Source organism: Otolemur garnettii, unplaced genomic scaffold (genome assembly GCF_000181295.1).
Source record: "Otolemur garnettii isolate 467f Iridium unplaced genomic scaffold, OtoGar3 scaffold00005, whole genome shotgun sequence".
Classification (NCBI taxonomy): Eukaryota; Metazoa; Chordata; class Mammalia; order Primates; family Galagidae; genus Otolemur; species Otolemur garnettii.
In genome coordinates, this window is record NW_003852400.1 from 16,609,848 (window position 1) to 16,628,265 (window position 18,418).

General features: G+C 35.4%; 2 protein-coding genes across 2 annotated transcripts in view; one reads left to right on the top strand and one right to left on the bottom strand.

Moving 5' to 3' along the window:
• ZNF804B (zinc finger protein 804B) overlaps nt 1-18,418 on the top strand; it is a 503,980-nt gene that overhangs the window by 30,931 nt on the left and 454,631 nt on the right. The window lies entirely within an intron of this gene.
• On the bottom strand, nt 1,946-2,695 carry TEX47 (testis expressed 47). Its single transcript, XM_012810862.1, has one exon. It carries the CDS (start codon nt 2,693-2,695, stop codon nt 1,946-1,948), a length of 750 nt encoding a protein of 249 aa, XP_012666316.1.

Consider the following 18,418-nt stretch of genomic DNA (forward strand, 5'->3'; position numbering starts at 1 on the left):
TAAAGTGTCCATATTAAAAAACAAAAGGATTAGAATGGTGCTGACCACACCATTTGAATGTTATATGTTCATTGAACAAATATGGGGGTATGTTGTGTGTTCATTGTTATAGGAACATTAGATGTTATATATTCATAGTGTTCAATTTTATTTTTCTGTTCAGGTTAAAATCTACCCTCTGGTTTTATATGAAGTTTTATTATAAGCCAACTATAAGTTTCATTGAGGGGAGAATTACCTTATGAATCTTACTAAGCTTTAATGATTTGCCATTTTGGTTCCATCAAACTAAATTATATTTTTAAGGTATGAATAGAAGATTTATGGATTTTAATCTAGGTACTCAAACATACACAGCTAAGTGAGTCTGCTAGAAAGACATTGTGTTAGTGACCTATGTAAGTATTTCAATAATGCATCTATTATTGAAAACAATATTTGTTTTGCCTTAGAGGTGAGTGAGTTTCACATTCTTTTTAATGTATTCATAGACATATATTCCTTTGAAAGTTCATGTAACATTTAAAAACAAACATTTCTGTGAACAAAGATACAATAGTAAAGTAACTAATCAGGTTGGAATTTAATAATTTGGATATAAAAAACTGGATGTAACTAAATATTTAAGTTCTCTTTCATTTATAAACCTCTTCCATTCAACTGCCATAAAAAACTCACGAAATGTTGTCAGCAATGATGTTGTCACTGTGATAAGTATAGCCCCTCTATGATGAGCCATTTTCTTTGAGTAAATCCCTATCTGATACTGACATGAATAAGGATGCCAAGCTTTCTACATATGAAAAATTTGAAGTACACACTGAGATGGCATTTTGCCCCAAAGAGACTAAAAATCAAATAATTTAAAAACAAAACTGAAATTATATCAGTGTTTCCTCCATTAAAACTAATGGCTGTTTCACAAGATATTAAGGTGATTTGGAACAATATTGTAGCAGTATTCAAAATATCGATGTTATTAAGTGTTTAAATATTTTCAACAATGAAGAAAAGCATTAGTTCTGGATAAAGGAGTAGAGAGACAAACTTCTTGGTCTATAGAAGATTAGGTATAATTAATTGCTTTGTAGAAAGTGAACTGAGAAAATAACCAGTGAATTTAATCTTATGTAAAATCATTGACAAACACGCTTTAAAAGTGGGCAGGTAATGTCTTCTGTGTAGCCTGCTATGTGACTTTGTGCCTGGCAAAAGTCTGCCACATAGAAGGATGCCCAAAATACCGTGTTGCCTGAAGAAGTATGAAGCCATCTGATAATGTATTTTCTTATTATTTCAAATAGCTATTGTGTTCTTTAGCTTTATAATGGTTTCAGTATTCTTGATTATATAGGCCAGAGTATGGGAGCTTTGGAATTATTTTCAAAGGTTAGATTTTGTTTCCTGATTGCAGGAATTATACAGCAATCTATTCCCTTACCTGTGCTCTTAAAGCCCTTCCTACTTAGTGCTATAATAATTACATCACATCATATCATATATGATAAAATAATTACTTTTACACATATCCACTTCTAACCTTAGGTTGCAAGCAACTCAAGGGTGGGATTTTTCTCTTAAATGTTCTAGCCCCACAACACTGTCCTTCCACATGACCACTGTGTAGTCATGGCTGTTCAGTCACTGAATTTGTCTTTTTTCATCTACACTTTTCTTTTAAAAATTAAGCTATTCCATGAAAATGATGTTAACATTTGAGAATTACACTCATTAGTATTGAAATAATGTATTGAATTTAGTATCAGAATAAATACATTTTTAAGTTAGCTCCATATATTCTGTAAACACTATTACCTTTGTGCTTATGGTGGTGGTCTTTTTCTTTTTTTTTTTTTGAAAGAGAAGAGTAACTTTAGAAATATTTTCCTTTTATTCAAGTAGCACATATTCCTTAAGAGACATGAGCATAGTGTCTCTATTAATTTTAGAAACGGGAAGGAGCAGGCCATACCACCTCGGAATCAAAGGTGATATATACGGGTTTATTGTACATATTTATGAATGTTGCTGGGTCCATGAATTCTTTGCATTTGCACAAGTACTTTATGATTTGTTCTGGAAGGAGTAGGTCAGGTGCAATTTGGTGCAAGTTATCGCCTGGTCCTTTACTGCCCACTTTAATAGTCTTAAAAAGGAAGAATGACAGTTTATGGATGTGGGTGATAAACTCTGTGGTGACCTCTTTTAGGGACTGGGATTGTGTCACGTCATCAAGATACATAACTGGCACTTTTATTACTGAAACATACCATTGCATGAAGAGCCTGGTTGGGATGTTATGAGAAATGACTATAATTTTCATTTCTTGTGCAAAATATTGTGGATCGTTTTCATGGGCCAGGTAATCTAAAAGAATTTGGAAAAGAGTTCCGTTAGAGGACTCAAGGATATGCAGAAGGGACGTGGGGTATATGAGCAGAACTCCTGTCACTGCTTCTTCTAGATGCTGTTTCAGGATTGATTGAAACACTTGCTCATAGTATTCAGCAATATCTTTTTTTTCAACATTTGCTTGTATCTTGGCCACGAGAAACATCCTATGAAGGAGGAATTTCTTAAACTGCAGTCTTTGCTTGTCCTCCTGAACGTGCAAGTAATTGCCACGTGGAACTTGTGGCACTAGCAGGGATTCCAAGGGAAAAGGCTTTTTTTTGGCCTTTGGCTCAAAGGTCATGATGACTCTTACTCTTCTTGATGATTCCAACTTTTAGTATATCACAATATTTACACTATTATGGTACCTCCTTGTGGTAGATTCTTATTTCTATTTATTCTGTCAAGAAAAGAAAAGATTAAATCAGTTAGTTAAATGTTACTGATTAGCAAAAGCCCTTTCTAGTGTTACTGATAAACAATGCCTTTGGGAAAAAAACAAGACTCAAATTATAGAGTTTTAAAAAATTTTACAGTAAAATAGTAAGCATACCTAGGAAAAATCTCTTCGCAGGTAACATAATGGTGACTATAGAGTGTCCTTTGTTTGTTAAATCTTTTACAAATGTCCTTTTGATGGTGATTCTTTCAATTTCCTTTGTAAATTTTATTGGTCTATAAAATTTTTGAAAAAAGATCTGAGGCTTTCTAAGTCCTAATTAGCTTCTTTAATTTTTACTCAGGACACTAAAAGTTAATAGTGTTGCTTAGATAATAACAATAAACATTTCCAGTAACAAGTTTTGAGTCTTTGTTTTTTCTCCTATCAACACATCTTAGAAATACCTGTTTCTCTCTCTCTTTTTTTCTTGTTGTTGCCCTAAGGGCTAAATAAAAATATTCTGCTACTTTAACTAACTCTTCTTAGAAATCTCCTTTATTTTTTCCAGGTCAGCTTTACATTTCTCTTTTCAAGTGCTTCCTTCATTTACCTGTCCTCCAGGCCCCGCTTGTTATCCATCATGCTTCCAACTGCCAGTCCTCTGGTGTTCTCAGCTGCCCTGAGTTCTGACATCCATAGAGCACTAGGAAACCAGAATGTCAGTGGCTTTAAAGGACTAGTGCACTCTCGCCTCTCCTATTTCTTAATTTAATGAGCATGATCTGTATGTTTTTCCAAGTCCTTGTTGATCACCAGGAAAAGAATTTTGGGATTCATCATGTAAGCCAAACAAGCAACGGCTATTTTTTTTTAATTGAAAACAAAAGTACACTCTCAAAGGGGAGAGTAGGCAAGCTCAACAAAGAGCAGCTGCCTTAGGAGGAAAAGGGTTTTGGTGTTTCGAAGTCTTATGAATTGAGGGGAGGACTATTCAATGCTAAGGGATTGGCTTTTATTAAGAATTTGGGTAGTAATTCTTAGAATTTGTTTCCCTCCCATTTTTATACATTATATGGTTTTTTTAGGAATGCCATACTGATTTCAGGGTTGGAAAAAATTTAAAACCGCAATGTAAATGATACTGTAATTAGCCAAAGTCCATGAAAGGTGACAGAGATACCTGACAGGTGATTCAAACTGGATCTTTCCTGAAGTCCTCAGCCCTCTAGTTAGCTTCTGCCTGAGGGTTGTTTACTTACCACCTACACTCAGTCTTCAAGCCCCTGCATCCAATATCAGCCCTTTCTTCTCTCTAAGGAGGGTATACCTCAACAAATGCCTCAGAAACACTGTTGGAGAAGTAAATGCTTCTTTTCTGGAATGGCTTATTTTTAGCCAGTGTCAGCCATATGGTGGACATTTTCTTTTTGGTAAATAAAAAGTACAGTTGTAGAACTCTGTTTTACTTCTACTCTTACTTATACACTAAAAGACTATAGAACCTATCTGCGTCTGCATGATGGTGATAGAAGACATTTCACCAATAGGATTAAGTTAATTTTTGAATAAAAATACTTTCTAATAATTACATTCACACGAACTCTAAACAATAATTGCAGACAAGATTAGAAAATACTTTTCATCAACTTTTAAAATTTAAATCTGAAAGTATATATCCTCCCCCCCAATGTTTGTGTTATCTACGGTAATGATCTAGTTTTAATAATATATAATGATGAATTATCCAGGCAAATGCTGGCAGAGAGGTCACTTAATATCTCCGTCATTGCCTGATACTTAAAATCTGCCTGTACTTCCACACTGTGATTCACTTCATTACTCCCTGAAACAATACAATCCTTCCCAAGGCATTAACCTTGGTGCCAAATCTAGCCATTGCACAGTTCGGGGATTTTCTGACCTTATTCTTATTGCAGAATGTAGCCATGTTGATTACAACCTCCACTGCGGTCTTTTCCCTTGCCTGGCTTCCATGATACTGTACTCTGGATTTCTTTCCAAACCTACATATGCGGCCTAGCTTCATTCCTTCTCACACCCAACTCTGGACAATGTTGTGGTTCTGTGCTCACCATGCAGACCTCTCACTGGCTTCCTTGCCCTGTTACCTGTTTGGAAAGTATTTTCATTCAAAAATTAACTTAATCCTATTGGTGAAATGTGTCCTATCACCATTATGCAGACGCAGATAGGTTCTTATAGTCTTTTAGTGTATAAGTAGAGTATAAGTAAAACAGAGGAGTTCTGCAGCACCATCTGTATTTCTTTTCTATGAGGTGAGGTGGGTGGTCCTTGATGCCACTAGATTGATCACAGACTTTCCCTGCTGAGCTCAGCTGTGCAGTTGGAGAATGCTTCTCAATCTAAGGCTCAAGGCAGACACAACCGGTTGATTGATATTGATAAAGGAGAAAAAACTGAGTTCTTATTCCAGAAATTTTCCTATCGAGGAGGCTTGGAGATTACTATCTCCAGTCTTTATTTCCAACTCTTTTCTCCTTGGATGCACCTCTGTCCTTCCAATTTAAACTCTTATCTTCGTTAAACATATTTCCCTTAACAAATACCCCACTTGTGGTTCACATTTTTTTTTTTTCTCTCAGCTCCCAGGTCCAAATACTTCATTTTATCTTTTCATCTTTCCTAAAAGTTATGTGCTCCAAATCTATTCTCTTAATTCTTTTTACTCCCTTTGATATGCCTTCTGGGTTCTTTATTTCTGCTTTCTCCCTCACAGTCCTACCTCTGTGTTTGGATTATAGTAAGAATCTTCTAGCCTCTATACTTCTCTCTGCTCCACAAATTCAGCTAAGAGTATGAAACTGTAAGTTCTTATCATATATATGCTTTATAAGGTTACAAAGATACTGATTTTATAAGGCCCTATCTGTTTGCTTAACCACCATAGAATGCTAGGAGAGGAATCTTCACCAGGTTTCTGGCATTTATTTCCAATGATGGATTAATGGGGATTAAGTCAGACAGAATATGGGGACAGACAGTGGTGTGGTTTCTTACCTAGCATTGATACTGATCAAAGTCAGTGGAAGAATTTACAAGTAGAAACATAAAAAAATTAAAATGATTAAATTGCAACCCAGAATCCTCTTTTCATTTTTCTTTTTTTGAGACAGAGTCTCACTTTGTTGCCCTCAAAGTGGCACAGCTCACAGCAACCTCAAACTCGTGGGCTCAAGTGATTCTCTTGCCTCAGATTCCCAAGTAGCTGGGACTATAGGCGCCCACGATAATGTCCAGCTATTTTTAGAGATGGGGTATCAGCTCAGGCTGGTCTTGAATGTCTGAGCTCAAGCAATCCACTTGCCTTGGCGTCCTAGAGTGCTAGGATTATAGGTGTGAGCCACTTTTCCTGGCCTTAGGATCTCCTTTTCAGTACATAAGTTATAAATTAAACCTTTATAGATAGGTAAGATTCTTCTTCCTCAGGAAGATTCTTCTTCTTCATAAAACTGTTCTTCACCTATAGCACAATTTCCTCCCAAGGTAAAAACCTATCTCTCAAGATAAGGCTAACTATGGGATATATTTTCCTGCCTCAGATCTCTGTTGATTCCATTTACATATTTTAAATTTTAATTATGTTCTTAAAAATAAATAATTCCCAACAAAATGAGAGTGATGTACAGTAAGGTTTGGAACATGGTTTTTCACTCAGCTAGTCAGATTCCTACTATTTTCTTGTGTGCCCTAACTTTTGGGATAACTATTAAGACCTATTTCATGATTCTACTTGTTTTATCTTTGACTTCACTTTCTTCCGAGTCTGAGGAACCCACACTACTTCTTCCAAATTACCTTTTTAAGATTTCTATTTTTTGCTGGCATTGCAACTGTGATACCATTCCACCCCTCAGATTATCACTTCTCTCTGATCAATATTTTTTCTCACTCAACATTTCCATAGTGATTATGTGTCTTTTTCATTTTTTCTTCCTATAACAAAGAGCTCAATGGTGATCTTTCCTGCACGTGGACTTTCTTCTCCTTTTCTTTTATACTTTTGGTTCCTCCAGTATAAGCCTACTAGAAAGATAATGATGTTTCTGACCAAATAAAACTAGAAACAACATGAAATTCAGACAGTTTTTGATTGATTCACATATGTAATTAAAATTATACACTCTCCTTTCAATGGACATTCAGCATTTGAGCATCCCAGGGGCACAATCCTGTCTTCCATCTATTAAGGGCCATTTACGTCAGATGATGACTCAAACAGGAGAACTTTTCTGTCTATCCATCTGGAAGAAGAGGCATTTGTGTTATTCCACCCAGAGTGATCTGTTTAGATATTCAAGTTCAAGTTTAAACAACTGCTAAGTCACAGAACTTGAATAGAAACTATGATTCTAACTCTTCCTTCAATTATTCTATTTGTCCATTCTTCTTTTGCAAGTAAATCTCCTAATATGTGGCATATATTTGTAACTTATCAGTGTACTTACTGTTCCCTATGTACTTTATTCTGCAAGACTAAATGTTTCTGAATAAAAAAACTCCCAGTGTTGTTTTGTCTTTATGCTAGACAAAAAAACTCCCAGTGTTGTTTTGTCTTTATGCTAGACATAAAAATGATTAAATGCCATTTATTGAGTACGTACCATGTGCCATGAACTAGATAGCTTTATATGCATAATGTTCACAGCTCTCTAGGTACATAGAAATTTTCTCATAATTTATGGAGGAGGGAGCTAAAATATAGAGTCATTAAGTACTTTGCACACAATTAAAATCTGTTCTCGGCTCAGTGCCTGTAGCTTAGCAGCTAGGGTGCCAGCCACATATACTGGAGCTGGCGGGTTTGAACCCAGCCCGAGCCTGCCAAACAACAATGACAACTACAACCAAAAAATAGCTGGGAGTTGTGGTGGATGCCTGTAGTCCTAGCTACGTGGGAGACTGAGGCAAGAGAATCGCTTAAGCCCAAGAGTTTGAGGTTGCTGTGAGCTGTGACGTCATGGCACTCATCTGAGGGCCACATAGTGAGACTCTGTCTCAAAAAAAAAAAAAAAGAAATCTGTTCTCAACACCCTTCCCGTTTAGTCTACTGAGGGTTAAAAATAAGGCAAATTATCTTCTCTTCCCATCTGTGACTACAATGCTCTTCTTTCCTTGTCTATGACATGAAAATTCTTCTGCCAATGGAGACTATTTAATGGTTTGGATAGAGTAACTTTAAAAAAAGATTTCTATATCATGTTTGTGAGTCAACAAAATTTATCTACTGTTATTATTTATGAGTACATCTTGGATTTATGGATACTTTGATATGCCAGGTAATATTACAGGCAATGAGAGAAACATGGAAAATACTTGTTCCCACAGTCCTATAGAGGTGATGAAATATTCATGAATCTGGGATGTTTTTGAAACAGTAAGGAAAAACAATGACTAGCATGCAGATGACATTCAGTGCTTTAGAAACACCATGGGCAACTGTGTTTTCTTGGAAAGCCTCATGCAAGGATTTGTATCAATTTTTGAACATGGCCTTCAGAAAACTGGATTGGGGAATGGCTTCATGAATTTCTTGCATTCATTCCTTCAGAATGTGAAGTTATGCATTAACTGAACTTGATTTCCTTCTGGAATACCAGGTCCACCCTAATCTTTCACCTGTGCTCATGTGTTAGAGAAACGGAACACTTTAAACTACTAACTTGATCTGTGTTTTAACATATCCAAATGATGATACTTAGAGAATTAATAGTATAAGTAAATGACCAACAACTTGAGTAGAGCCTTCTACTAAGAGCACAAACAGTATACTAGTAGTTAGAAAAATATGCTTGATTTAGACAAGCCAACCAGAGTGAGCTTAGTTACCAAGTAATTAGATAATAAAATTTATCAATAAAGAAAACTGTGTTACTTTCTGTAGAATTGCCTCCTTTCACCAAAAACCATTATGGAACAGTTTGGTTATTACTTGTCAAGGAGAGAACAGGTTAGAAATAGTTATTCATTTCCAACATGTAATAGGTATCTACTCTTTATAGAACAATGTGCCAGATGCTGTGGAGATATTCTTGAGAATTAGATATTGCATCTGTACGCAAAAAATTAATGCTGTTAGTGGATGGTAAGAGCCCCATGGCTATGTTATGTACAGGGCTGGAGAAGAGTACTATGATAAAGATGTAAACCTTAAACAGTGAATGCACAGGAACATTTAAACCTGGGTGGCAGAATCAACATGTAAGCGGGGCATTAAAAAGGAGATATGATTTATGTTTTTGTGTACATGGGTGCACAAAGATGGGGCTCAGGGAAGGGAAGGAACAATCTTTGTAAGCTTAAGTCAGAGAGAACTGTTGACATATGTTAGAGACGAGAAATGTGGCACTTCATTAGAAAAATGACTGTAGTCTGTTTGTCTACAGCAGTACTTCTCAAATAATAGCATCTTTAATCTGTTAAGTTGTAGATGCCTAGCCATAAAATGTCTGAGTTAATAGAAGGTTTAAAGTGAGACCAAGGAGTTTGCATTTTTGACAAGTATTTTCCCAGTCTCTACAAATATCACTTTAAGGAAGAAGAGGGTAGCTTATGGTGGTTTAATTCAAATCCGTTACGTATTAGAATAAGCTGGTGTAGAAATTTTTAAAAGCTACTAGTTCCTGGTGTTATTCATTAGCCTGGAATGGAATCCTGGTGTCTACATTTGTTACACCCTCTCCAGGTGATTTTGAAGTCTAGCCAGTAGGTGCATTGCTGGCGGAGGCTGGAAGGTGAGTGGAGGGGAGGAGAGGAAAAGGAGAAAAAAGTTGGAACCAGTTTGTGGGGGACTTGGAAACCATGTCAGGAGTTTGAAGTTTACTCTGTGGGTAGAAGAGAATCACTAGAATTTTTCAAATGTCTGTACTGTAATCATCACTGTTTTAAGTTGCCTGTGAAGTGCGGAAGAAATGGAGATGGGAAATACTGGAGGTGCCGAGAGCCCTTTTAAGAATTCTGCAGTGGACAAGTGAGTCCTTTTATCTTCTGGCAATTGAAGAATAAATTGGTTCAACTTTTCTGAAAACTAACTTGAAAATATGAATTATAAGATTAAAAATTTTCTACTCCTTGACTAAGTAATGCCTCTTATAGCTCCTGTGATAAAGAATTAAAATTACTGACAATCCTCACATGTCAAGATGGTCACTATAGGAATTCAGAGAGAACTTTGAGAAAAATATATTCATTATTGACTAATATACTGCTCCTGAAATTAGTTTTAAAGGACATTTTAAAGGCATGAAAAACTCGTTATTCTCTAAAGCAAATAATATGATATGCAGAACTGTTTGTAGCATGTGCTCCCAATTTTGTTTTTAAAAAGGCATAGAAACTAGAGTAGAGAGAAATCTAGCCAAAGGATAAAACTGATGGAATTTGGGGCTGATATTTGTTGTGTATTTTCCAGATTTTCTAAGCATATCTATATTATTGTTCTGGTCAGGAAAAAAATACATTAAAAAATGAGGCTATTGCAATGGCTTGGTGAAAGGTGATGCATGTGTTGTATCATTAATGAGTCTGGGATGTTCTAGCCCAGTGGATCTCAACCTTCCTAATGCTGCGACCCTTTAATATAGTTCCTGTGGGTCATGACCCACAGGTTGGGAACCACTGATCTAGCTTAAGATCATACTGATAGGCAGAACTTGTAAAATGTCATTGTAAAATAATGAATTGTGGCCCAGGTTGAACAAGAAGGAACATCACTCAAGGAAGTCTGGGCCTACTGACTGAGAGTCAAGATAGGAAGATACAGAGATGGAAGATGGAACAATTGCCAGGACACAGTCTGGGAATCTCAGGTCAGAAAACCTTGCATTTTACTGAGAGAAAGGTAATTTTTTACAGATTTCAGCCTTGTTGACAGAGCCTAAGGTAAAGAAATTGTTAGGACTGAAGATGTGTGAACCATCACCAACATAGACAAGACTTGATCAGCTGGATGTAGCAGGTGAGGTATGTAAGGTTTTAGAGATGATTCTGTGGGTTTGAATATCAGCCACTGGAGGACTAGGATTTAAAAAAGATACAGATGGGAAATATAAGAGGATGCCTAGATTTAGGAAGAAAAGTCATTTGTATAGATTATCCTGAAGTGGAGTTGCTATGATAACACCCATGTATAAATATAACCATGAATCAGAAGATCTCGCAGGGGTGTCCCACCTTTTGGCTTCTCTGGGCCACATTGTCAGAATAGTTGTCTTGGCCACACGCTAAATACTCAGACACTAATGAAAGCTGATGAGCCTTAAACTCTGTGCATAATTTTTGTGATATCCATCACCACGGATATGCAAAATGGGTCTTCACGGGTTGGACAGGCCTTATAGAGAAACCTAGACCTGTGATACAATTGTGACAGTCAGCTGCATTGAGGGTAGAATGAAACCAGGGGAAAGAATGTAGTTAGGAGACACTGAAAGGAGAAGCATATCTTAGAAAACACCTAAGCTTTTAGGAAGCAGGTAAATAAAAGGCAGTGAAAGATAATTGGAGAATTAAGAAAATACAGGGTCATGAAGGCCAATTCAGGAGAAAGGTTTAAAAGTGGGTGGTTGAGGTGAAATTCTAAAGGAAGGTAAAAAATATTATGGATAGAGTGAGGTGACTTTTTCCTGTTGGCAATTACAAGTTTTCAGAGGACCCTAAGAGAAATAGATTCAGTACAATGGTTGAAGAAAGCCAGGTTGCAGTTGAGTGAGTCAGGTGGAGTGAGTGGTCAGAGTAGAGACTCCTACACAACACGTGGCAGTGAGATAACAAAAGCATTCTGATAATAAACTGCAGAAGAGGAAGATTAGAGAGTAACTATGTTACTGGGAACCTATGTTTAACTCAATTACAAACTGATGTGATGTTGTTTTTGTCTGTTTTCCTAAACTGCCATCGTGTCCAGCGAGGAAGGTGGTGTCTGACCATGAAATGCTATATTGTATGCTTTGAAAATGTTTTAAGACAGTAACTTCTATACAAATATTTTAGGGATAAAAATTACATTGAACTCTGAAGTTTTAAAACTTTTTAACTTTTATTGATACAGAATAATTGCACACTTTTATGGGGTACATGTGATATTTTGATATAAGCATAAAATTTCTAATGATCAAATCTTGGTAATTAGTATATCCTTCACCTTAATTACTTATCATTTCTTTGACTTAGGAACATTCCAATTCCATTTTTCTAGTTACTTTGAAATATGTAATAAATTATTGTTAATTATGGTTTGCCCTACTATGCTACTAAGTACTAGATCTTATTCCTTTCATCTATCTGTACATTTGCACCCATTTTTTTCTTTTTTATCAGTTTATTTTCTGTTTCTATGGCAGAAAGAAGAGCTCTAAAGATATGTATCTTACATGTTAGAAACACAACAAATTTTAAGTTAGTTTTTCATGACTTAAAACCTTTGTCTAATAACCCAGTTGCTTCACACATTAAAAGGTAATTATGTTTTAAGTAATTATCTTTATAATTTCAATATAGATACCTGCTCTGGTTCATATAATATACCATGCTAAAACACATTATTCCCAAGCTAAAATCTATTTTAGTGCTTACTGTGGCTTAACTTTGAACAGTTGTTGCATAAAATGGAGAAAATTGGACTAGCTGAAGTTTAGAATTGGAGGAGGACTTAGCTCCACTTACATACCATATTCTTTTTGCAGTTAAGGAAAGCAGGGTACAAAGAGGTTAATTCAAGTTGCTTACTTTAGAGCAAAGTTGACAAAAGCATATGTACACAGAATACTGAAACAGTGAGATAATATTTCTCATGGTTGTGCTTTTTAGGATGTATGATAGAAGTGAATAAACTGGTGCTAGAGTTATTTAAAAAGTAGTTATAGGAATTTTAATTTTATGATACACAATAGAGAGCCATTCAGTGATTTAAACAGGAAGTAATATGATGGGTTCCACGTTTAGTGGTGAGTAGTTTAGGGAAGACAAAAATCTTACAATCAGAAATGCCCACTAAAATATTATTATGTCTAAAATGTGCACTGAAGATTTAGGCTAGAAGTTAGAACTTTAGGAATTATTTATTTTTAAAGTAAAAGTAATATTAATCTAAGTAATTAGGCCCACCACTTTTATTTCATTTCACTAGAGCAGCAATATAGTAAAAACAGCTTAGTGATCTATTCTTATGTCCTAAATGCCTAAACAGATTTTCTTTAATTTATCCAATAAGACTTTGTTATCCTGGATTCTTTCCAGCTTACATTACATTTAAATCCCTTTGCCCGTTCTAATTGAGGACAACTCCACAATTCTTTAGAAGCTAACATCTTCTAAAATTAACAGTTGAGGACAATTCAATGCCTCATGGGATACTAAATTTCACTGTTTTAATATGTGTAACCAGAAGTACAGACATTTTTATGTGAAGTATATTTTATGAGGTATATTTTGTGGAGTAACATTTGTGAGAAGCTAATAAGGTGATGGAGCAGAGTGTGTTGAGATGGCACCCGCTTTGTTTAGGATGGCACATTCCCAGGGGTTTGCAATTACATGATGGCGGAGCAGGGGTGTGGGTGTCTGGCCACTATCATCATCTTTCAGTCCTGGCATCTGCCAGAGTTGCATGAAGGCCTCTTTGGTCCAAGCCTCACCTGTTCCTGTTTGTCTTGATGGCAGGTTCCTCTTAGTTACATAAGTGCCACTGTCAGCCTCAAGGAAACCATTTCAATATGGGTACCTGTTCTAGGTGAGTTGCTAGGCAAAGCTACCTTGGGCTGTGGGTGCCTTTGTGTGTGGATAAATAATCACTTGGTGCCTCTTTTAACCTTGAAAAGTTTTAAGTGCCTTATTTTACTAAATAGTGGCTGAACTAAGTATAAGTTGTTAACTCCTAACCCAGTGATTTAATTAGAAAAAATTATGATTTCTTTGTATTTTGTATTCTTGTTGAATGTTTCTCTTTTCAATTGCCTACATCTTTTTTCCTAGAGAAATCCAACTAGTAATCATATGAGATAAATGAAACTGTTAATTACAAAGGCAAAATTCTTGTAATCATATAAGTTTCAGGGTCAAATATTAAGATAGTCTGGATCATCCTTTCCTTAGAATTATTGACTCTTTTATCCATGCAACATGAGTATAAATTGCAGTTGCTGTGATTATATTTGCTTTATAATTTTTATTAGGGATCTTTTGGATTTGAGAGAGGACAAGGTTAAGGTTTGATGGGAAGAATAACTTTGTTTTTATCAAAAACAAAGCTAGAGATATAAGATAATTTTCATATTTGGCAGTTTTATGAAAGACTTAATATCAATATAAGGAAGAGAAACAGTCTGACCTAGGCATTGCTTGATGGTTAAATGTTTCTTTAACTTCTCAGAATGCTGCACCTGTCTACTACAGAGCATGTTTATCTCACTGAAGTCTCTGTGTGTTGCACATACCTGAAACTTTTTAATAATAAACCAATACCATAGTATAAAGAAAGCATATTTTTAAACTTTGACTCTTGACCAGACTGAAGGCCTGTTTTGGATCCCAGGCTCACCTCAGTATTGGAAGTGATAGTTCATGAGTTTCTAGTGGTTAAAGCCAATGGGGTGACTTGTGTTCAGTGACTCCTCCTTTGCTGTTAGAAATTTGCCTCTAGTAATTTGTAGACCAAGCTAGTTGTATATTTCTCATAAGGTCATTCTCTAAGATCTATGTCTCATGAAAAGAAGGAAATTCTTCCTGGTCATGTGATTATATTGGAATCCAAGTGTGGGTTTCTGGCCTCATGCATATCTTCTCTCCCTTTGAAAACCTGTTTTCTTTGTGACTTAAAAAATAAAGAATCAATATATTTTTTGACTGAAGACAACTTTTTACTTCTATACTTTTAAAAAGCTATTCTTTAGGGAAAAAAATCAAATATTTTCAGGGAAAACTAAAATATAGTCATGCTCTGCAAACTTTTCAAAATTATTGTCAGTCCGTGATTGCTGTTTTTTATTTTGAATTACTAATTTGTTTTAAGTGGTATGATTTTACTATTATACATTATAGTGAAGCCATTTTTCCATAATAAAATATAAAGCTGAGCAATAAAAGGAACAAAAAGTTTATATTATGAAGAATCAAGTTGAAGAATTTTGTATTGGTAGGGGAATAATAAAGCAAAATAAAATTCAACCATACTGAACAGAGAGCTAGATTAAATCTCGAATGCTTGGCGTTCTGTGAGTAGAAAAGAATGATCTCTCTGAATACTTTATAACCTCTGAGAAGAGAGAGTGTTGCCGCAGCAGTGTCTGGGAAATATAATAAGCATGTCTGAAGCCGGCATCTATTTATCTTAAATTAATCATTATTTTTCTGAGTAGGCAGATGATAATCCTAGTGCTGGATGCCACTGTCTTTTTATTCATAGCACAGATAAAACTAGAGCTCTCCTATATTGGCAAGAACTGTGCAGTATGAAGGATCTCAAGCTTTACCTCTTCTGTGAGATTTCAGACAGCTTTTTGATTTTTTGACATTATTTCAGGATTGAGAATCATTAAATAATTGTATTAATATGAACTCTTGTGCATAATTAAGTCTATTTTGCCTTTCTGCCCTCAGGAAGGTATTATATAAGCAAAATGTTCTAAACATAAGGCAGCGTTATTTTTTCTTCACTATTAAATTCTCCAGTCAAAGGAGTTCCTTCAACTGCAGTGAAAGAGGCTCCTCTAAGCTGCTGAACTCCCTGGGTGCTGTCTGTCCATGTGGGGCAGACAGCAAAGAACATCAATGGAAGTTCTGATGCAGCTGACCTCAGATGGTTCCACATCAAAGGCCAAGCAATTGAGTTTATGCTTAAATATATACTTTCCCCTCATCTTCTGAAAAGTGGACTGGAGAAGTGGTATGGTTCCTAAAAAAAATAGTGCTTATTTTCTAGGTTCTGTCAGTAAGTGTTCTATTATCATGTTGGTTAGCACAGAGGGTTGGTTAGCAAGAAGGCTGTGATGTCTGTTCACCCCCACAAGGTCAGGTATAATCATCTTACTCCTGCATTCTATCTCTAATGTACTACGTATATGTGGACACATAAATATGTGTCAGTAGAAAGACTGAGCATTGTGACTGCAAGGTGTGAATTCAACAAAATGATTTATCACATTTATATAGGAATTATGGTTCTACTGAACAGGAAGAAACTAAAAAGAACTCAGACCCGAATGAAACAGTGACTCAATATGTTTGATTTAATTAAATGGTACTGTTAGCAGGATGAAAGTTAACCTAAGTTAAAAATCAGGAAAGGCTATGAGTCAGAGCTATGTGGCTTATAAAGGTTAAGGACTCAAACCTTGGTAATTTATGAGGTCCTTTTTATAGACGATAAATAGGGTTCGAGGTGACCCTTAGTGACTGACAAAAATCCAGCCAGCCACTTGGTTAAAAATCCCAGGTCAACACATAGCTTCAATTGTCTGGGAAGGTAACCTCAAAGTTGGTTGTAGGGATGTGATTTTTTCCGTGAATAAAAATCGTTTAGCCTTGGAATATTTATAATTCAAAGTAGAAATATTTAAGAAGAATAAATTTGGCAGCAAGATTTTTATATGAAAAAGAGATCTGTGCATACTTGGCATTTTAAGGATTTCTAATGTGTAAGAATCTGCCTCACAAAATCATACATTTAATTAATTAATATGTTTAATTTCACCTTAAAATGTGTAACTGAGTACTTGATTGAGATGTTATTTTAAATTGAAATCTTATCAAGTTTTATATAGCACTGGAACATTTAAGATTTTTCTATCTACCTACTTACAAATTTACCTTCAAATCTATTTGATTGTCAGGCCATTTGTAAGGGAATTGCCTTTGAAGGAAGGGATTTTTTTAAATTGGGCCAAAGATCAATTGAAATCCATTTATAAGGTACTATTAAAATATGTTTGACCAATAATTTGTAAATTAATGGTAAAAATTTTAGGGTAAATTAGGTTTTAACTTAATACTAAGTGTATTTAAATTTTAAATTTAAAACCAAAGTAAACCTGTGAATGGACTTACCTATTCATAGAAAGCTTCCCTCAAGGACATACAACTTTTTACTGACTGTATTAATTTTCTTCTCCCTCCTCAGAATGTGAGGAGATAGCAGTCAACACTTGCAGTTAGCTAAGAGGCAGGCCCTTCTGCCCCAGGTGTTCTCAGTTTTTCATCAGGCTTGTTTTCTCTGGCAGAGGAGGTGGCCATCTTCAGTAGTACTCATCAGCCCGGCCTCTCTGAGGCCAAAGATAAGCAGCTAAGAACCAAGCTGAGAAATGGCTTCCATTTCAGGCCAGGTTTCCACTCCTTGGTTATTTTATAGAACACAAGTGATATACATTTCTTACAGAAAAATTAAAAAACAAACATAAGCAACAAGAAGATGATGTTCACTTCAATTTCCTAATCCAGAGAAATTGACCACTGTACTCTATTTTGTTATTCTCTTCTGTAAATGGAATTGTATGTAGGTGAAGTGTTTAGTTTTAAGCTCAATGAGCTTTAGTTAGCCTTGACCACTGATGGTGTTTACACACATTCACACACTCATACTTGCTTTTGCCACTCTGTAACACGTTATGAATGCCTTGTAGTATTAATAAAATATAAAGGTGAACTAAAAAAGTATGTAAAAATATCTTTCTAAAACTGTAAAAAATATATATAAAACATGTAAAAGTATCAAAGTGTAAACCTTCAAGCCACAGCATGAGGTTTAATGGTTACCTAGATTCCAATGTGAATGCACTTTAATTTATTAATCACTTCTCTATTCTTGGGCATTTTAAATTACTTACATTTTGGTTAAAATAAGCAACACCTCTATGAACACCTTTGAATATTAATGTTTGTTAATTAATTTCACAATTTAAGATAATTTCAGATGTGAAATACCTGAACAAGTGATTATGTATTTTGCAAATGTTTGGACACATAGTATCAAGTGACCCTACAAAGAGATGAACTACTTTATTGCCTAGGAGTCACTTCATAGCTAAACCCTTGACTGGGAGGAATCCACCAAAATGAGAAAGTCACATCACAGAAGGTTTAAAAAAAATTTAAAGAAAATAAAAACTGGTATTAGTTTTGTGTTCAGAAACAGTTGAGTTTAAGGTATGAGGTGCTGTTACATTGATTCTGACCACACCTAGCAAAGACCCTGCTGGAAGATCAGGATTTTGCATTGAGCTTCTCAGAAATACCAGTTTGAGATATTATTAGTGAGATATAGTGTTACAATATGTTTTGTTGATACATTCTCATATGCACTGAAAATCTCTCCCTCTTTCTTTGCTGCTGATGTTACAGTAGCCTTTACCAGAGTAATTAAAACGGTGTAGGAGTGGTACAGCCTTCCTTAACTCTACTAAGATAGATTTCATGGTATAATGGTTAAGTGCTTAGGAACCAATCAGTAATCCAACCCTGGGAATCTAAGGAAGATGGTGCTTCATTGTTCAGAGAGCCAATGATGTTATTCATTCCATTAGGCATTTTTTGTTTTTTGAAAAAAAATTTCTAGTAATCTAGTGTTCATTACCTACATTACTACCTAATTTAGTGTCCATTAGGAAGACTGTT